The sequence below is a fragment of the Dendropsophus ebraccatus genome, chromosome 13 (genome assembly GCF_027789765.1).
Source record: "Dendropsophus ebraccatus isolate aDenEbr1 chromosome 13, aDenEbr1.pat, whole genome shotgun sequence".
Lineage (NCBI taxonomy): Eukaryota > Metazoa > Chordata > Amphibia > Anura > Hylidae > Dendropsophus > Dendropsophus ebraccatus.
The window spans coordinates 14,050,850-14,072,465 of NC_091466.1; the positions used below are offsets into that span (position 1 = coordinate 14,050,850).

General features: G+C 42.9%; 2 protein-coding genes across 3 annotated transcripts in view; both read left to right on the forward strand.

Annotated features, from left to right (window-relative positions):
• COPA (COPI coat complex subunit alpha) overlaps positions 1–1,745 on the forward strand; it is a 33,998-nt gene extending 32,253 nt beyond the window's left edge. The window contains exons 31-33 of the mRNA XM_069950596.1: positions 68–229; positions 312–506; positions 1,509–1,745. Coding sequence (XP_069806697.1) covers positions 68–229; positions 312–506; positions 1,509–1,568 — 417 coding nt within the window. The 3' untranslated portion in view covers positions 1,569–1,745. The remainder of the gene's footprint in view (positions 1–67; positions 230–311; positions 507–1,508) is intronic.
• A 4,083-nt stretch (positions 1,746–5,828) lies between these two features.
• LOC138771098 (serine-rich adhesin for platelets-like) lies at positions 5,829–15,615 on the forward strand. Of its 2 annotated transcripts, none has more exons than XM_069950550.1 (9): positions 5,829–5,899; positions 7,680–7,850; positions 8,121–8,195; positions 8,372–8,452; positions 9,150–9,431; positions 10,313–10,420; positions 11,605–11,697; positions 12,350–12,430; positions 13,470–15,615. In XM_069950550.1, exons 2-9 carry the CDS (start codon positions 7,680–7,682, stop codon positions 15,357–15,359), a joined length of 2,781 nt encoding a protein of 926 aa, XP_069806651.1. In that variant the 5' UTR covers positions 5,829–5,899; the 3' UTR covers positions 15,360–15,615. The 2 variants fall into 2 exon arrangements, with proteins under 2 accessions (XP_069806651.1, XP_069806652.1); XM_069950551.1 differs by lacking the exon at positions 5,829–5,899 and adding an exon at positions 7,056–7,192.
• The last annotated feature ends 6,001 nt before the right edge of the window (positions 15,616–21,616 follow it).

Below are 21,616 nucleotides of genomic sequence, written 5' to 3' on the forward strand. Positions count from 1 at the left end.
CCCATCATGCCTGGACATCCGCAGACTCGCTGTGATATCATATAATCATTGTCATGTCATTTTGCAGATGGCGGCTTATTTCACACACTCCAGCCTGCAGCCGGTTCACATGATCTTGGTCCTGAGAACAGCGGTAAACCTCTTCTTCAAGCTAAAGAATTTCAAAACGGCCGCTGCGTTTGCCAGACGGCTGCTAGAATTAGGGCCCAAACCTGAAGTGGCGCAGCAGGTAAGTTATTGCCACGGAGTATTATTGCCAAACAGCTTAGAAGCCGCCACCTTTCTATAATCTCATATGTTTTCTATCACAGACACGCAAGATTCTGGCTGCATGCGAGAAAAACCTCACCGACACCTATCAGCTCAACTATGACATGCACAACCCCTTCGACATCTGTGCCGCTTCTTACCGGCCCATATACAGGGGGAAACCGGTGGAAAAATGCCCTCTAAGCGGAGCTTGTTACAGCCCGGAGTATAAAGGACAGATCTGCAGGGTCACCACGGTACGTATAGAGATGGATTTACATGGCTTTCTTTTAAAGCAGGGGTAGGGAACCTCGGCTCTCCAGCTGTTGCAAAACTGCAACTCCCATCATGCCTGGACAAAGCTAAAGCTCTATACCAGGCATTATGGGAGTTGTAGTTTTACATTAGCTGGAGAGCCAGGGTCTAGAGGCAATTTAAAGGCAATGGTCTATTTCAGACAGTCCTTTTGTGTTAGAAGGGTCAGCTGATGATAAACCGATCACAAGGTGTCTCACTGGTTAGACCTACAACAAGGGTTAAAGTGTCACTGTCATTTAAATTTTTTAGTACAGGCGATTTTAAGAAACTTTTTAATTGGGTTTTTTAGCCAAAAAATGCATTTTTATCATGGAAAAGCAGTTTGAAGCTCTCCCCCCTGTCTTCATGGTTCTCTTATGGAAAGGGGAGGGGTTGAGGGAGATGAGGTACCAAAACAGGACAACAAAGAGTTAATTTACTGCTAATCACCGGGCTTTCTCCTCTGACAGTCAGCACTGACCTCTGAATACCGGCTTTCACGCAGGTCCCGCTGTGTAATCCTTTGTTCTCTGCTGGCGACTAATCTCCTTCCTCCCCCCTTCCCTGTCCATAGGTTACACAGGGCTTGACTGATGTAAAAGAGTCGATTTCCTGATAATGAGCCTTGGGTGAGAGAGAGGAGGGGGGGGACCTGGGGAAAGGCTTTTTGAATCCAGATAATGGCATATTTGCCTAATAAACCCAATTACAAAGTTTCTTAAAATCGCCTGGACTATTGATTTCTGCAAAAAAAAACCAAACAAAAAAAAAAAAAAAAAAAAACAACACAACACACTCGACAGTGACACTTTAAGGTTACCATGCAGTGCCCCTGCTGGGGAAATTGGGTATTGCATAGAATGGACTTCAACATAAGATAGAGAGAGAAGCTTTACCTTTATAACCAGCCACATTTTCTAGAATTTGGAAAATCTTAATTGCTTAACTTTTTATTTCTCCAGGTGACGGAAATTGGAAAAGATGTGATCGGCCTGAGGATCAGCCCCCTACAGTTCCGCTAGGACCCCGCAGTCACTAAATCAGCCTTATTTTTTGTTTTGTTGTCCGCCCTGATTATAAGTGGCCTGTGTCGCTGACTCCGCTCCACCCGATCCCCCTAAGCTTGTAAGGCGACACTACTATGACTTAGTAATTCAGTAAATGAACCTCCAGAGATGAAATAAAAATTACCAATTAGATACTGTATATGTTTTTATGGAACATCATACGTGAAGTGAAGGCTCAGTACAACCTCTGGGTTCTTATTGTATCTTTGAATGAAAAGCTCTATAAAGACTATTAAACAGGTTGTACACACAAATCCTTGTATGTAGTGTGCATGAGACTACATGTCAGGGTTTTGTGTCCAGACTGTGGATGAAGCGACCCTCTCCAGCTGGAAGTCCCAGCAAACACCAAGCCAGTTAAAGGGGGTTATCCAGTAATAGAAAAACACAGAACAGCGCCACCCATGTCCTCAGGTTGTGTGTGGTATTACAATTCAGCTCCATTCACTTTGCAAACCCCCACACCCAACCTGAGGACAGGAGAGGTGCAGTTTCTGAAAGAAAGTGGCCATGATTTTCTGGACAACCCCTTTAACTGTATGCAACTTGTCCTTGAGTTAGAAGCTACATATGCTATAGATATCAATGGCCCATCACATTATCTCGGAAAAGAAACGCTGAAGTCAAAGATTTTCACAGAGGAGCCCAGGGTCATGTCATACCATCACACAGCCTAAAGGGGGCGCATGTACTTCTGACTGATAGGGGCCTCCCTGTTTGTAGAATGGCTTCTGAAAGTGACCAAATGATCTTGTAGGAATAAAGTTTCGATGAAATACATTATTTTTGTTTGTTTTTTTTTTTTATCTGCACCTTTATAAAAAAACTGGCATACAGTGTTTTGGGGTTTATGGACAACATTTTTATATACCATACATAAATAAGGTTTTCTGAGCTAAGACTGCATAGGGCTTCAATGGTGGATTTCCTGCCATGGACACAAGACACTTCTCCAGTGATTCAGCATTTTCTATGTCTCTGTGGCAACCCCCTTTCACACATCAGTATTATACTGTCTTATGTGATTATGGGTCCATTCATTTCAATGGATTCTTTTACACATCTGTAGTTGCTTCTGATCCATAAAAGGGCTATGATCTGTTCTATAAAAAAATACTGGCAAGCCATTTTACTGTCCGTTGTTGCTGCGCAGTTCACCTCTTGGGTCTGTGGCTGCCGACAGCTCTGTGGATGTGGCCTTATTGTAACACAGACCTCGGTTAGGGTGGTCAGGTCCCTATGAGATCCGTGTGGCCTTTAAAGGTTATTCTGCATCTACTCCAACCTAACCCAACTCAATGCCTACTTGTATGATGGCAGAGGGAGGGGGCAAATTGGGATAATGTACATACTCCTGACCTATGAGCTGCTAAAAAATTAGACCCCTGAACACAGCCCGGACTCAAATCCCTAAACTTAAAGGGAATCTGTCAGCACCTGGACCGGAACCAAGGTGCTGACAGTGTAGTGTAGAGGTGTGTGTCTTTTTGTGTATGATACCTTTCCTAATCGGTACAGTAGTTTGGCCACATTCTTATCCCATACCCACCAACCAAGTATCAAAGAGGAGTAGTGGCATGGCTTTGTGCTGCACTTCGGCATGCCTCATCACTGCTTCCACCTCCCTAATCCTGCTGCATATTTACTCCTGATAACCATGACTGCGCATACGCCAGAGGAGCGATGCACGCATGCTGAGAGCCTGAAGCCAGCGCGTTTGTCACTCCTCCCGTGCATGCGTTATTGCGGTCATCAGGGGGACACGACTAAAAGATCTGCAGGGCAGATGCAAACTGGCAAGTAAGCATGTGTGGAAGGTGGTGACACCAGGAAATATGCAGTAGAATTAGGGAGGAGGAAGTAGTGGTGAGGCATGCCGAAGTGCCACGACTCTGTGACACTTGGTTCGCGGGGGAGGGACAAGAATTTGGCAAATCTACTGAACGAATCGCATCAGGGAAGGTATCGTAGACAACTGTCAGCACCTTTGTTCTGGTCCAGGTGCTGACAGATTCCCTTTAAAGGGGCTCTGTCGCCTCCAAAACACCCACTAAACTTAGTGTCACTGACGTTTGTTTGTTTTTTGCAGCAATCAATAGTCCAGGCGATTTTAAGAAACTTTGTAATTGGGTTTATTAGGCAAATATGCCATTATCTGCATTCAAAAAGCCTTTCCCCAGGTCCCCCCCTCTCATCCACTGCTCATTATCAGGAAATCTCAACTCTTTTACATCAGTCGGGCCCTATGTAACCTATGAAGGGGGGAGGAGGGAGATTAGTGGCCAGCAGAGAACAAAGAATTACACAAGAGGGACCTGTGTGGAAGCCGCTATTCACAGGTCAGAGAAGTCAGTGCTGACTTCAGAGGAGATAGCCCTGTGATGTAGCTGTAAATTAACTCTTTGTTGTCCTGTGTTGGTGCCTCATCTCCCTCCACCCCTCCCCTCTCCATAAGAGAACCATGAAGACAGGGGAGGAGAGCTTCACACTGCTTTTTCATGATAAAAATGCAGTTTTTGGCTAATAAATCCAATTACAAAGTTTCTTAAAATCGCCTGTACTATTGATTTCTGGAAAAAATAAATAAACAACAGTGACACTTTAAGGTATACAACACTGATTGTATATCTGCAGTTTGTATTTTTCTATGTTCTTGCATTGCTTGCTATAAGGTACAAATGAAGGAGTCTAAGTCGTCCTCTCTATGCATCCACATGGGGAAAATACAAAGGAGTAGAAAGCTACAAACTACAGATGTGGAATCTGCATCGGAGTCCCTTTAAAAGCTTTTTCTGACTTCACAGTAAAAATGAATATACTGTCAGAGCGGGGAGCAGGACCTGCTGACTTGGCCAGACACTGGCTGTGAGAGGCAGGACAGTGCTGTGACCAGTGATTGGCTGAGCCTCATCTCAGGAGCAGTCAAAAGAGACCAGATCGGAGCTAGGTAAGGGTGGTATTTCCCAGGCTGAGCAGGGCCCGATCAACGATGTAAACGAGCGCCGATCTGCTAGATCGGCACTCTTTTACTGGGCCTATTACACGGCCCGACAATCATTTAGCGAGGGCTGCAGGGACATGGTTACCGATGTCCTTGCAGCCCTTGTTTCATACATTACCTGTCCAGGCGCAGGTCTTCTCCCGGTCCCGCACTGCAGCAGCTTTGGAGCGACCTGTCTGAACTGACAGACCGCTCAGCCAATCACTGGTCGCAGCAGTCCTGGCCAGTAATTGGCTGAGCGGTCTGTCAGCTCAGACAGGTCGCTCCAAAGCTGCTGCAGTGCGGGACCGGGAGAAGGAGAAGACCTGCGCCTGGACAGGTAATGTGCGATGTTTTGAAATTGTCCGTTGCCCGCCGCACACCGCTATTCCACGTAGCGATGTGCGGGTGGCGAACGATGATTTTAGGTTTGAACCTAAATGAACGATCATCAGCTAATCGTTCTCTATTCCACGGAGCGATTCGGCCGATCATCCCTCTGTGGGATAGGCCCATTACTATGTGTTTGTTTTTTTTAGTGTTTTATGTTTTTTACCCCTGGTCCGGTAGTTTACTTAAGAGCTGAAATACCCTTTTAAATGGTTTTAGGAATAGACTCAAAATCAGAATCCTAAAATGAAACACATTAGACCACCCCCTTAACCTGGACTCCAGACCAGCACCCTGATATAAGTCCGACCTCAGACCAGAAATATAAAATGAATTTCAAACAATTTCAGACCCCAGATCAGATTTTCTAAAATGAAAAATGGTGGTCGATCCCCAAAAATTGGTCAGACCCCCAAGAGTTGTAGCTTTGCAGCTGTCTGTGGGCCACTAGTCACCCTGATGCTCCATTGCCATTTCCCCTGGTGCCTTTGGGTTGTTGGTTACTAATCTGGTATAGGATTATTGTTATGAGGCCTGCTTTTACCTGAGCTCAGGCCGCATATAACCCCATAGTCGGGAGATTCCTCCCCTCTGCCAGCTAGGTCACCGCTTATTCAGGTTGTCATTCTTGTTTCCTAGAAGGAACTTCAGCAGAATACTGTAATCTTTCTTAGAGCCCCATATATATATATATATATATATATATATATATATATATATATATATAATATTTCCCTTATCATCCAGTCCCCCAGTTATGAGAAGTTAGCACAGCCTGATGGCGCCTCCTATGGGTGTCATGTCACATACTTGGCAGAAAAGATGTGTGAAGAAGTGAAAGAGAAACTAATTCTGTCTGTGAACAAAGTTTAGTCTGCCATCTTCTTGTTTTTAGCTTTCTTGAGCTGGAAGAGACGTAAGTAGAGGACAACTTTACCGGATAGGTGTATAAGTCTACTGCATGTGTATATATGTGCATGGTGTTTTATATGTGTATGCATGTGCATAGTGTCCCTGTATATCATGTATATGTATATTATATGTGCATTGTAGATATATATGTGTGTGTGTTCATTGTGGCTATATATGTGTGCATATTTTATATGCATTGTGGCTATATATGTGTGTATATTATATATGCATTGTGGCTATATACGTGTATATTATATATGCTTTGTGGCTATATATGTGTGTATATTATATATGTGTTGTGGCTATATATGTGTGTATATTATATATTCAGTATGTTGTGGCTATATATGTGTGTATATTATATATGCATTGTGGCTATATACGTGTATATTATATATGCTTTGTGGCTATATACGTGTATATTATATATGCTTTGTGGCTATATATGTGTGTATATTATATATGCGTTTGGATATATATATATGTATGTGTGTGTATATTACATATGCGCTGTGGCTATATATGTGTGTATATTATATATGTGTTTTGTATATATATATATATATATATATATGTGTATATTATATATGCATTGTGGCTATATATGTGTGTATATTATATATGCATTGGGGCTATATACGTGTATATTATATATGCTTTGTGGCTATATACGTGTATATTATATATGCTTTGTGGCTATATACGTGTATATTATATATGCTTTGTGGCTATTTATGTGTGTATATTATATATGCGTTTGGATATATATATGTATGTGTGTGTATATTACATATGCGTTGTGGCTATATATGTGTGTATATTATATATGTGTTTTGTGTATATATATATATATATATATATGTGTGTATATATGTGTATATTATATATGCATTGTGGCTATATATGTGTCTATGTGTACAGGGAGTGTATTGTGGGCAGTGTGACTTTGTACATTGTATCTAGGTGTGCGTTCTGTATGTCATATACATGTACATATCTGTGTATACGTGTCAGTATTGTGTATGTATAGGACCCTTCTAACATGTTACTAGTAGGACGGGTTATTTTGATAACTTCCAGTAATGTGAAGCTAAAACTAGCTGCAGCCTCCCTGTCCCCCTCATGGTGCATGACTCAGATCACTGTCCCTATAGTGGCCTGAACTTACTAACCAGCGCCCCCTCACCCATCCTGGCTGACTGAGGGAAGTGCAGGGGTGAGCAGCTCTAATGGAAATGGCCGTAATGTTCCCAGAAATTATAATATCACACAGAAATCCGGACAACCCCTGTAATAAGTGAGTTATGAAATTTTAAGGATACAGCCAAACCTGCCTAGTACCAGTGATAAAAGCTTAGATACACCAGCTCAGATCCGCAGACAATATCTCCCATATTAGGTTTAGATACACCAGATCAGCAGATAGTATCCCACATATTAGGTTTAGATACAGAAAACCAGCAGATAGTATCCCACATATTAGGTTTAGATACAGAAGATCATCATCCAGTATCCCACAGCAGAGGCTTAGATACAGAAGATCAGCAGACAGTATCACACAGAGAGGGCTTAGATACAGAAGATCAGCAGGCAGTATCACACATCAGAGGTTTAGATACAGAAGATCAGCAGACAGTATCACACAGAGAGGGCTTAGATACAGAAGATCAGCAGGCAGTATCACACATCAGAGGTTTAGATACAGAAGATCAGCAGACAGTATCACACAGAGAGGGCTTAGATACAGAAGATCAGCAGTCTTACCCAATCTCATTTCTGTACAGATGGACTCCAAGGTCACTGTATTGGAGTTACAGAATGATCTCTCAGTAAAACAAGTAGATAAGATTTCTCCGACGTTCCCCCGAACCAGTAAAGGTCCCCTCTACATCGTCACCAACCAGAAGACACAACTGCACCTCCTCAACAACCTGGCGGGATCCCCAAGAACAAAGGTAAGAGGTGTGACGGATGACCCCATCACAGAAAGGTATGGGCGCATGGATGAGAATGCTGCCCCCTACTGGTGAGGTTGGGCTCTCTTGTGTAGTTCACAGATGCTGCATTGGACAGAAGGACATCATACGTGCCCCATAGCGGTCATATTGATGGGCCTGGTGGGTGAAGCCTTTATAGCGACATCACTGGGCAGATTCCCATCATATGTCATTTATTACATGCCACCAATAAGACATCTATATTACCATTATTTCTTGTATACACAGGAGAAGAGTGTATACCAGTATGGACTGTCGAACAAGGTGTTTTCTGTATCAGGACCAAAGGGGACTGAATGGGAGGTGAGGACCAACATTGGGGTATATGACACTGTATAGCAAGAAACAACTGATGGGTATAAGGCATGAAAACGATTGTAAAATAAACTTAGAGGAACTTCCCATAGTCATGCATGGTCCCAGATCCCTGGAGATCCACCACCACCCCACTGTCCTGATTCCCTCTCTTTATATTACAGGTCCGCTTGCTGCTTAGTCCTTCTGAAATCTCCCGACTGTCCACGAACTACAACTTGATGGGATTTTTGATTAGCTGCCCGGTGAGTATATTGAATGTTCTTCCCCTTCTGGTTCACCTGATGGATCCCCACACCTAACCCATTGGTATTGGTTTGTAGAGCCTGTGTGGGAGCCAACTGTTGTAGAATTATATGATGGGTGAAGTCCATGGCACTGTAGGTATCCTCCAGGGAAATTAGTTCTGAAGCAATGTCCATTGCCTGGCACGTCCCAGAGGTACTGGTGCCATGCCTTAGTACCATGGCACTCTGCTCCTACTCAGCCAGTAGTTCATCTGATGTGTCTGGTGGGTCACAGAAGTTATCCACAGCCTCCTTGCACTGCTTATTGTATACTGTACCTATACAGAAAACTGTTTGCAAGTGCGGCATCCAATCTGGACTGTAGAAGAGTTGTAATGTTGGTGGTCACCAGTTGCAGTGTCACCCTCTGGCCATTGCACCCAGTGACAAGGGGGTGTATGATAGCCACTAGAGAGGAGCAAACCTCAAGTATCCTCGGGTTCACTTATAGAGGATAGAGGGGAAGTTGTACAAGTGCATCTGTGCAAATTTTTAGACCTGCACAGGAATCGGGTTAGGGCCTGAGAAGAGAGGAGCAAACCAAACTCTTTGCATTTGATTACCAGTGGCTGAAAAAGATGCAGCCCTGGAAATCATGGATACAGCGATCATGTCAGGTATACCATAAGTTAAACGCTCATATTGTGATCTGCAGATATTACAATCCTCCATGACGAAGAAGGCCAATGTGCAGGCGCTCTGTGAGGCGGCCTCCCAGTTTCTTGTCTGTTCCGAGGAGGCTGTAGCCAGTAACTACTGTCAGATGCTGAAGAAGACGTTGACTGAAAAACTTAAAGCATTCTGTACTGGTCGGCAGAAAATGGTGGGGGCTCTAGTGGCGTTGGTGGCAGCTGAGCTGGCGACATCTGTCGCAGGTAACAAGAGCTTTGACTACAAAGTTGGTGAGAAAAAGGCTGAAAAGGATCAAAGAAAGCAGGTAAGAATGAAAGTCTACATAGGGGATATCCACTTAAATATGGCCTCCATTTGCAGGTTATATTACTACTCCCAAAAATATAACTTCTAATTACTGCCCTTATGTATGCAAATATAACTACTATAATACTGCTTCTATATACAAGAATATAAATACTATAATACTGCTCCCTATATACAAGAATATAACTACTATAATACTGCTCCTATATACAAGAATATAAATACTATAATACTGCTCCCTATATACAGGAATATAACTACTATAATACTGCCCCCTATATACAAGATTATAACTACTATAATACTGCTCCTATATACAGCAATATAACTACTATAATACTGCCCCCTATATACAAGAATATAACTACTATAATACTGACTCCTATATACAAGAATATAACTACTATAATACTGCTCCTATATACAAGAATATAACTACTATAATACTGCTCCTATATACAAGAATAAAAATACTATAATACTGCTCCCTATATACAAGAATATAACTACTATAATACTGCCTCCTATATACAAGAATATAAGTACTATAATACTGCCCCCTATATACAAGAATATAACTACTATAATACTGCTCCTATATACAGGAATATAACTACTATAATACTGCCCCCTATATACAAGGATATAACTACTATAATACTGCCTCCTATATACAGGAATATAACTACTATAATACTGCTCCTATATACAGGAATATAACTACTATAATACTGCCCCTATATACAAGAATATAACTACTATAATACTGCTCCTATATACAAGAATATAACTACTATAATACTGCCCCCTATATACAAGGATATAACTACTATAATACTGCCTTCTGTGTATATAATGGCTAATGCATTTGTTTTTTAGATACTGAAAATGATCAAAGTTTTCAATGTGATGTCCGACCTGTTAACTGTTATACACCAAGGAAAGAGGGTTCAGATTGTATTTAGGAATCCCTGTCCAGATAAATGGGTGAGTAGAGTTCTTCAACTTCTTGCTACTTGAAGGAGAAGTCCGGCGGATTATAAAATCTTGCATCTGGCAGGGAGGAAATTGATTACAAGTACTAACTTACCTCTCCCCATGCCCGCCGGGAGCAGCGAGACCGACCTCGGGACCCTAGCCGGGCTCCAAAGTGTATGGAGCTGACACGTCACAACCTGGCCCATGGACTGGCCGCTCAACCAGTTAGTGACTGGGGCAGGGCACCGCTCCTGTCACTGATTGGCAGGACAGGCCTTTTTCCCCGAGTCACATTATCACAACTCGGGGGAAAATTACTTCTGGTGGGGGTCCCCGGAGCATGGGGAGAGGTAAGCTACTGTATTTTCCGGCATTTAAGACGACTTTTTAACCCTGAAAAAACTTCCCAGAAGTCAGAGGTTGTCTAATACACCAGGTATGGTCGCCGCATACGGTGGGCAAGTTTATCCCCACCGTATGCAGTGACCCCTGTAAAAAAAAAAACGAACAATTCAACTCATCTGTACTCATTCCCAGCAGCCGTGCGTCCACCGTCACGTTAGCAGCGCAGGCAGTGTGATGCAGAGACACTGCCTGTGCCGGAGGTCCCTGAAGCTCTCCCGGGCAGCAGAGCGTCCTATCAGAGAAGCTCTGTGGCGCCTGAAGTCCCCCAAGCCTCTCATTCTCCTGAAGTTCTCCCAGCAGCCGAATGTCACCAAGCTTCTCCGATGGGACGGGAGAGCTTCAGGGACCTCTGGCACAGGCAGTGTCTCTACAACGCACTGCCTTCACTGGGAACATGATGGCTGCCTGGAGCTGGTGACAGGTGAGTTGATTGTTTATTGTTTTTCTTTTTCAACTTCAAATTATCAATTTCCCCCCTGCCAATTGCCGGATTTGATAATCGCCGGACTTCTCCTTTAAGTGTAGACACTGAGGCGTCACACAGGCCTCTCAGCAGTCATGTATACTGTATCCTGAACAATAAAGCTTCATAGACTGTGTTTGGCCTAGGTGTGAGTTGTGTGGTCCATGGTGGGACTTTAGTGTGTAACAATGCTATGGCTTCAGCACCGTAATTAGCTGAACATTAGTACAGTACAATAGAACAGCGCCACCTTAAGGCTGACCTGTCATGAAATCAGTATGGAATGTTCTTCTCATGGTATTTACTTCTCTATCTGTCCTTCCAGGCATCAGGCGGGAAGAAATTTGTCGACTCTGGAGAAACTTTTGTGTTTGGATTATGTCACAAGGTGGTTTCCATCTCTGAAGACAAGTCTGAGGTAGGATAACCTGGGCCACAGTGGATTATCCATTGCCTTATATATATATATACATGATCTTAGTAGGGTTAATGATATGGGGCCAGCTCTTGGCCCCCAATACACGACATGATGTCAACATGACTGCCTTACAAGGGATCAGCTGAGTCTACAGCCATCTTCTACAGAATGGCATGGTGGATTGAGGAGGGTGTGGAGAAACACCTCAACCCAACCAGATGGCCCCACCATATTGCTTTATATGTTCATCATCAACTATCTTCAGCCACAGATGTTTTTTAAAGGGGAACTCCACTAAAATGAATAATACCCCCCATCTTCTTCCATGGTATTTCTGTACTCTTTGGTTTATCTATAAAGTTTGAAAAACTCTGAAATCTCTGGGACAGTATGGCCACTCCCCTAAACTTCGAGTTATTTCAACACAGAATTATTACTCCACAGGAAGTCAGTGGCGCACAGGGAAATATCTTCCCTCAACAACCACAATAGTTCCCAAATAGAATACATCCTATGATTAGTATACTGTATGTTAATTATACCATTATAATATACATCAGGTGCCTTAACAAGGTACTATGTGAAATAAATGTCTAGATGGTTATGTAAGGGTTAATATTCTAATAAAAATGATTAACTCTTTGTTTTACAGATACAGTTTCTGCAAAATTTGCAAGAATCCTATGAGCTCGTCTCCGTTTTCCACCTTCCTGCTTTTGCGGAACACTTATTGGTAAAGTATTATGGGTAGCAAGTGATTTACATATAAGCCCCACCCATATTTAAATACATGAGCCACTCCTCCATTATTCATAGCCACTCCCAGTAGACAATATTAGAGAAGTTTAAACCTACGGATGTCTTGAAGATGCCAGTAGTGCCCATTCATTGTAAAACGATCCCTGCTTGTGAGAGAAAGGGATAAATATTATTAACACAATGGAGGACTGGATGCCCCCGCATTTTGTGAAATGGTATGTTCCAAATGTGTCCCCCAAGCTCCAACTCTCTGGAGCACAGTTACGTTGGCTATAGTCGTGGTCTTCATGCAGGTGTCCATGGACCTTTGTTTTCCTCATCCTGGAAGGCTGTGTTTGGTAACCAATCCTATAGCCTGTGATTAAGTTTTAGACTATAAAATTAATACTCTTGGACCTACCTAAGTTATCGCCCTCCAGGTCATAGCCTATGTAATTCCTAACATTTCACTTTGTATAGAAAAAATGACTCCTTACCCCAAAAAACAGCTCTAAAGTCTTGGCTTCTAAATGGCTCCCTTCCCTGCAATCTGTTGTTCACTGCCTGTTGTTAGGGGAAATCCGTCTCTGGTAATAGTCACAGAAAGACAGACTACGGGAAATAGGGGTGGGGGTTAGAAGAAGAGAGAGAGAGAGACTATTCACCTGCAAAATGTATCTATTCTCTAGAGAATCCGCACTGTTCATGTGAGGTAAATCAAGGCTTCCTTCTCATCCCAGCAGCAGTTTTGGTACTTAGTGTAATCCCTGCTGAATGTAAACACTGCTGCCTCCCGTATCCCCTCCCTTTTAGGCTGCAGGCTTGTCTTCAGCAGCTCAACGCTTAGAGTAACGCTTTTCTTGCTGTGCTGTTATTCCATGTTGGTTGACGTTTTCCGTAACCTAGACTTCTTTGGAAGCTGTGTCCCCCATTGGTGGTGGAATTACCATACCTGAAACATAGAAAGACCTCTAATTTATTATTTTATTTTTTTTTTTGTTTCTAATCATTAGCCTGTATTGCATGTCTTACAGATGACTTCATCATGGAGAAATAAAATAGAACTTTTCCTGAAGGAACAAGATCGAAGGAAGGAGATCATTGATGAACTGTCCTCTCTGGCCAGGTGCTTCATTTGCACCAAACCCCGTCACCAGAAAGCCTTCTTGAAGGAGTTTCAAAGTGAAATGGTGAACAAATGGTCTAGTGTAGAACCTTTTGTAGATGTAGTAGGGGATGAAGTGGTATGTGCCTTTGGGATTTTGGTGGCCATTTTGGCTGCAGTCACAGCCAAGTCCAAGTGCATTTCTAATAGTGAGGAAGAAGACCCAGAGGAAGAGGAACCTGCAGCAGTAGCTGAAGACACTAATGGATCTGCTGCTTCTGCTGGGTCTTCAAGCACTTCTATGGATCATGGCTCCAGTTCCCATGAGGGGATCAATGCAAAAGAAGCTGATGGATATGGAGGGACACAGCCTGACCTAGGTAGTAGTCCTGATGAGCTTGTAGGCCCAGATGGTGCCAAATATAGCACCTGTGATCCAGACACAACCGAACAGGGTAGCATTGATGACTCTCAAAAAAATGTGGAACCTCGGGCTGAGTCTCCTGGTGTTAGTAAACCTGATATTGCTGACCAGAAGCTAAGTAATGATAATTCTGGAGTAGTTATAGATACTGACGTATCTAGTATTGGCATCACCTCTGTCCCAGACACAACTGATCAGTGCAGCGTGGATGGTTCTCCAAAAATACGAGAACCTCCGTCTGAGTTTCCTGATGTTAGTAAACCAGATTTTGCTGACCAGAAGCTAGGTAATGATAATGCTGATGAGCGAGTCAAGGAAGAAGACGAGAGTGTTGTAGTAGGTCTAGATAGTGCCAAATCTATTGTTGGCATCACCTCTGTCCCAGACACAACCGATCAGGGCAGCGTTGATGATTCTCCAAAAACTGTGGAGCCTCTGGCTGGGTCTCCTGGTGTTAGTAAACCAGATATTGCTGACCAGAAGCAAAGTAATGATAATGCTGGAGTGGTTATAGATACTGCCGGATCTACTATCGGCATCACCTCTGTCCCAGACACAACCGATCAGGGCAGCGTTGATGGTTCTCCAACAACTGTGGAACCTCAGGCTGATTCTCCTTGTGTTAGTAAACCTGATATTGCTGACCAGAAGCAAAGTAATGATAATGGAGTAGTTATAGATACTGCCAGATGTAGTATTGGCATCACCTCTGTCCCAGACACAACTGATGAGGGCAGTGCGGATGGTTCTCCAAAAATTCGAGAACCTCCGGCTAAGTTTCCTGATGTTAGTAAACCTGATATTGCTGACCAGAAGCAAGGTAATGATAATGCTGATGAGCGAGTCAAGGAAGAAGACGAGAGTGGTGGAGTAGGTATAGATAGTGCCAAATCTATTATTGCCATCACCTCTGTCCCAGACACAACCGATCAGGGCAGCGTTGATGGTTCTCCAAAGACTGTGAAGCCTCTGGCTGGGTCTCCTTGTGTTAGTAAACCTGACCAGAAGCTAGATAATGATGATTCTGATGAGAGTTCTCGTAAATATCCAGAGACCAGAGACTATGCTCAAGAAAGTGATCCAGTCTGTCCAGAAACTGAACTAGGTCTTCACAGTCAGGGTAGCGGTGATAGTGCAGATCCAGATGATTCCAAGGATGATGGGTTCTCTGAAGTAGCACAGCCACCAAATGTAGGAGCTCGAGAAACTGCTTTGGAGACACAAGACCTAACTTCTAATAACACATTCTTCAACATGAGCTTTATTGGTTTTATGTTACTGCTGGTGGTTGTGGTCATGCTAACCAATGTTTTGCCACAATCCATGACCTCCGCCCTTATTGTTATTATACTGGGCCTTATGGGTGTAAAATGGTTTTTAAGGTTGCATCCATAGAGTCTTCTGATTCTCTGACTTTTTTTTTGCTGTCTTTAAGTTTTAAGAAAATGTATTCTTTTTCATTTCTTTTATAATTATTACCTATATAGATACATGTAGATGTTAAGAAAATCCAGTTTACTGGGACATCATAGCAATGTCTTAGTCTGTGGTGTACATAACAAGGATCAAAAGTACAGGCCTTAGTTTTATTTATATGTTGGTATATAGCATAGATATAGGATCCCTGACTGGTTCTACTCTCTTGTTATTGGCAGATATAACCCTGAGCAGGACTCCTCCCCTGAGGAGCTGCCTTAGTAGCAATCAATGGGCAAGATATTAGCCAATCAGCATGGGAAGAATGAGGCTCTTCTGTCCTATGAGACAAAACCTGGTACCATAACCCCATATAGTACCATGTTTTGTCTCCTAGAAGGGCCACACCCTCCCATGCTCCTTGGCCAATATCTTGGCCATTGATTGCTATTAGGGCAGCTCCTCAGGGGAGGAGTCCTGTTCAGGGTTTTCTCTGCCAATAGCAAAAGACTAGGACCAATCGATGATTCTTTATCTATGATATAAACCAATATATAAATTAAAATAAGGCCTGTACTTTTGACCCTTGTTATGTGCACCAGACGTTGCTATGATGTCCTTGGCCAATATTATGCCCATTGAATGCTACTAAGAAGGCTCCTCAGGGGAGGAGTTTTGCACAAGGTTTTACTTACCAATAGCAAAAGAATGGGAACAATCGGAGACTCTGCATCTATGCTCTATACCAATATATCAATACAACTAAGACCTGTACCTTCTACACCTGGCCAAGTAGGTACTATTTTATTGGACGCATAGTACCCTTCATCATAGGTATTACACAGATGTCATCAATGCTAGAGCATGTCCTGGTAAGAGGTCATCTTTAGGTGTGTGAACCTTTTTAACTATTTTTCTATACATTAACAAAGTACATAAATAAATCTTATACTTTTCAAGGAATTTTTTTTATGTGCATTGCATTGTCAAGTCTGGTAAACCAAAATGCAAAGACATACGTTTTAATATCAGTAGTAAAATAAACTCAAGTTATTGCTCACACACACAAAATGATACCACAATGGTTTACCGTGAGTCAGATTGTCCAGACAAACACTATAATATAGGTGCTTAAAATCAAGTTCTCTAAAAATACCATGGGGCATCGGGGGTTCCACAGGGACCATTACAGTACAATCTTCGGGGGGAAGAGGGAAGAATGTACCGACTCTCATATCGGTGGAAATAGAGGTTGGGCATGCTTTAGTTTCACTGTCCTTCCCCTTTGTTTTCTGAGGGATAAGCTGCAGTCAGAGCTCTCTTGTTTGCCATTTACCCCTCCCCCTAGGTGAATTGCCCCATGGGAAATATAAGTATACAAAAAGAGTCTTTGGTGCCTAATTTAAGAGTCTTGAAACACAGGACTATCCAGATATCCCTCCTGCCAAGGGGTGGCTCCTGTAGGGAAACCACCAAAACCACCATATTAAGTGGCCCTTTCTGTCAGTATCCAACTCAATTTACAAGTCTAATGATATGACCAGGGAAATGCTAAAGCCAGATATCCATCCACAGCTGTTTCGGGTTGTTGTCCCTCATGAGTATACAGTAGGAATCCTGCTCCACGCGGATGAGGGGCAACACCCTGAAACAGCTGTCTGTGTATGAATACCTGGCTTTTCTTGTCATATCTGTAGACGCTGTTTTCGCTTTGTATTCCTCAAAAAATAGAAGATTGTCGGATTGGATTGGATGATAGCAGGATCGGATTGGATGATATGTTGTAGTCTTGGTGGCGGGGGGGGGGGGGGGGATACGGGTAATGACTGACGTTGGGGGCGATCACTGGATCATTCAGGCAGCCGGTCACTTCCATCATTGTGGTCAGCACCATCCCTTGGTTATTTGAGAGTAATGGCTTTTAGCCTGGTACGATTGCAATAATGTCGCAGATCGCCGTGCTTTTTACAGAGGGCTGCGTTCAACCAAATCATCCGATAATTGTCCCTTTAAGTTTAAACAGAGATCTGTCCGTCTCATAATCATAAACTGTGTATAAGGTGGCAACTAATAACAGAAATATTTATATTTGATATTTGATGAAATATTTGATAAGTTTGAAATTTGATTCAAATAGCTCCCGAAATTCGTTTATATGAGAACGAACATTAAATTCAATTAAATGCTATGGGAGAAAAATACTTGGGGAACTCCTCTTTACGAAACATCGATACAACTAACAGATGAAGAGATTGATTTTTCAAAAAATTATTCAGCAATATAAACTGACCAAAATGGACTTTTTAGCCACTCAGGAAAAATTTGACCACCAACTCCTCTGTACCAAAGATTGATTAATCTAATGGTGCGTTTACACAGAGAGATTTATCTGACATATTTTTAAAGCCAAAGCTAGGAATGGATTCGAAAAGAGGAGAAATCTCAGTCTTTCCTTTATGACCTGTTCCTTCTTTATAGTTCATTCCTGGCTTTGGCTTTCAAGATCTGTCAGATAAATCTCTCTGTGTAAACGCACCATAACAGATGTTCAGATTAATTAAAACCCATTTTACCATACCAGTGCTAACCAGGGCCATATCTATTCTGGACTGTGTATTACTGGATTTATTCCAGCAAGAATAACACTTCACCTCCTGGATTTCTCTCTCGCCATAGGTCGATCAGACCCAGCTCCCCAAACAACAAAGGGAGGGGGGGAAGACCGACCCCCACGAACCTAAGCCATTCCGCACCAGTAACCAAAAGCGGGCATCCATTACATTTATTGCTGTAGAGGAACATTTTCGCCAATACCTCTGCCCTAAAAGGAGGTGTTATGTATATAAATGCAAGAATACACTCCAACCCCTCAACTCGGCAAGTCCCCCTTTTCACGAGCATTTCTCAAAGTCAGTTCTCTGTCTGTAGAATTTAGGAATTGTATGAGTACAGTTCGCAGGGGACTACCAAGGGGCAGGGGTCTCAAGGGGCCCCCATGAGTCCGTTCCACCACAAACTGCTCAGTGAATTTGTCTTCGCCAAACTCATTGATTAGCCAATCTTGAACCAAACGCATGACACCCCTCCCTTCCATCCCTTCAGGGACACCAACCATCCTAAGATTGTTTTGTCTCGATCTATCTTCTAGATCTATCACTTTCTTTTTTAGGTTCTGGTTCTCTAGGGGAAGTTTTTCACAGCTCTCCTTCAACGGTTTTAGCTCATCTTCCAGACTACCGATCCGTTGTTCCACCGCCTCAAATCTCTCTTAACCTTTTCAAGTCTCACCTCATGATGGTGATTTCTGATCCCAATGCTTCCACCTGCGTTGACAGACCAGAAATGGAGATGTTGCGTTTTTTAATTGCCCCCAAGATCTCACCTAGCCAGCTAGGCTTCTCTGCACTCCCTTTATCAGTACTCTCTTCTATCCTCCTCACCTGCCTTACTCGTTCCCTTTCCCTTATATATGGGCAATCCAAACAGCTTGTCTATTTTACCTGGGCCTTTAACCTCTTTGGAGTCCTTTCCTGGGCTCCCTTTCTGCCCCTTCCGAGTCGCCATTGTGCCTAGAAGAGGCTACCTCCCAAAGAGGGGGTGACAACTTGAGTACAGGGGCCCAGCAACACCCACCGGTCCATAAGTGGTGAACCTGCTAACCCCACTCCCGTAATGACCCAACTTCAACACAAACCCCAATAAAACACAGACAACATTCTTGGCAGAAAATTTGTCAGCATAAGCTTCCATTTATTAACCATAAGGATACAACCAGGGAGGCCCGGCACAAATCACGACCCTTCATCCAGAAACTAGAAAGTGAGTTCTAACTAAAAAGTCCATTCTGAGTATGGTCCGCCTAGACATGCTCTCTCCCATTGACAGCAGCCTGCCGCCTAGCAGAACTGTCCCTGCCAAGGGGCCCCTAGCCCTACTGCCATATCCCTGGATGATATAAGAGAAACAGATTGCTGAACTCAGAGAGACCAGCCAAACAACAACACTGCCGGCTGCTAGTGAAAGCGCTCAATGCAGTGAAGTCCTAGGTGCATTGCCCCTTGGGAAACATGAATATGCAAAAGAGGAGCCCGTGGAGCCTCATTGAAGAGTCTCAAAACACAGGACTAGCCAGATATCCCTCCGGGAAGGACCTTCATCCCTGGATGAAGGATCATGATTTCCGCCTTACAAAGTGCTTGAACATTGTAAAGTGGTTTGAAATGTTTCCAAACAAGAGCATATATTATAAACATATACATGATAAATACATACATTATAAACATACATTGTAAATACATGCATCACAAACATACCTTACATAACAGAACATACATTATACATACATTACCAACAGAAACCCACTTTATGAAAACATAGGGTGGGTGGGTCGGATCTGGAAACCTTTTGTGTCTGACCAGGCTTACCTGTCCCCTTTTATACCCATAAGCTCCGCCCCCTCTGGACACTTTATAACTCCCCCAGGTATTCCCTCCGCATAGCTAATCCCTTTGTCCCCACACAAAGCCCCCAGCTACCTTCCCTCCCCCTGTCTGCCCTTTGGCGGCCATCTTTAACATACAAGTGTCTCTCTATATCACCATGCTGGACCCATTACCTACCCTCGTAACCCCCTAAGAACCACCTGGTCGTGGTCGCAGTTAGTTTAGTTAAGTTTTGTCTGGAAAAACATGTATTGCGTCCACAGATTTTACTACAAACTATACATAGACAAAGAGATAAAACTGCTGTCACTTATGTTTTACATTACATTTTTTTAAGGTGTCTTTTATTTGATTTATAGTAAAAGAAGGTTAATATGGGACTAGCCGAGTGTAACATGTTTTATTATTTTTATTTTTAGGGATAACAGTTTTGCGATGATTATAGAAAACTAGTATAATACACTAAGCCCATGAAAAAAAAAAGTTATTACTTACCAAAGGAAATATTAGAAACTGCGAGTTTATAGAGCAGTCTACCTAAAACACCTTTATAACATGAAGTGATTTTATTACTGTTTTACAATGTTGTTACTAAAGGTGTACAGTTTTATACTTTGCTATGTTATTGTATACCTATAGGCCAAGTATAAAAAGGGGGGAAAAGAGAAGGGAATTAATTAATTTTAAAAAAAAACACACAAACTTTATTGTTGACTAAAGAGGTTTATTGTGATTTTGTTACTTATTGTGAAATATGAAAATGTAATTGAAAGCCCAAATATTAATGAAAGTTTAAATATTTTCATTGTAGACAATCCGAGACTTTACAAAGATAGATGACACAAGACACAAGGATATGATGTACCACTAACAGCAACCACCCTGTCCGAGGTGTGAGGACAATCACTGAGACATGTAAGATGGTTGGAGGTAACTGTGCAGATGTCTATATGAAGCCCTCGATTATGGGTTAAATGGCAAATTAGGGATTTTGTTGGGTTCCTGGACAAATCAATGAGTAAAACTGTACAAAGAAGAAGAGCTGCCATAGAGAGCGGCTGACGCACCGTTCACGCAGACAAACCCTAAGGCTAAAAGGGAGACGGATGATGGACGAAGCTGCCGATGCTGTAGTTTCCGTTCTCTTCCTGAGGTAACCGTACATTGTGTACAGGTGGATGGGGAGATGTTTCCGGCCTCTTCCTGAGGTAACCGTACATAGTGTACAGGTGGATGGGGAGATGTTTCCGGCCTCTTCCTGAGGTAACCGTACATAGTGTACAGGTGGAGGGGGAGATGTTTCCGGTCTCTTCCTGAGGTAACCGTACATAGTGTACAGGTGGATGGGGAGATGTTTCCGGCCTCTTCCTGAGGTAACCGTACATAGTGTACAGGTGGAGGGGGAGATGTTTCCGGTCTCTTCCTGAGGTAACCATACATAGTGTACAGGTGGATGGGGAGATGTTTCCGGCCCCTTCCTGAGGTAACCGTACATAGTGTACAGGTGGATGGGGAGATGTGGATCTGTTTGTTTTTTAAGTCTTTTCCAGAGACGAGCCGCAACAAGCTGAGAGACCAGCGGATGGAGAGGAGGTACAGGGTGAAGATGGCATCAGGAGAGTAACTAAGAAACTGTAACGGCCCCCAAATGAAACGAATGTGAATAGGGCCGCATGGGCATATGCCCTTTCCACCCCTCCTGTAGCTATATTTCATTTTAGGTGTTGGTTTCCCCTAGCAACATATTGTGTTGGTATACGCCGCTCCACCTACGGTGGGGCGCACTTGGTTTAA

Bases quoted from the DNA above. Each gene is read 5' to 3' on its own strand.
- LOC138771098 (XM_069950550.1), top strand. From the start codon at position 7,680: ATGGACTCCAAGGTCACTGTATTGGAGTTACAGAATGATCTCTCAGTA. The intron at 8,196-8,371 runs GTGAGGACCAAC...TTTATATTACAG, and splicing joins CAAAGGGGACTGAATGGGAG to GTCCGCTTGCTGCTTAGTCC. The intron at 8,453-9,149 runs GTGAGTATATTG...TGTGATCTGCAG, and splicing joins GATTTTTGATTAGCTGCCCG to ATATTACAATCCTCCATGAC.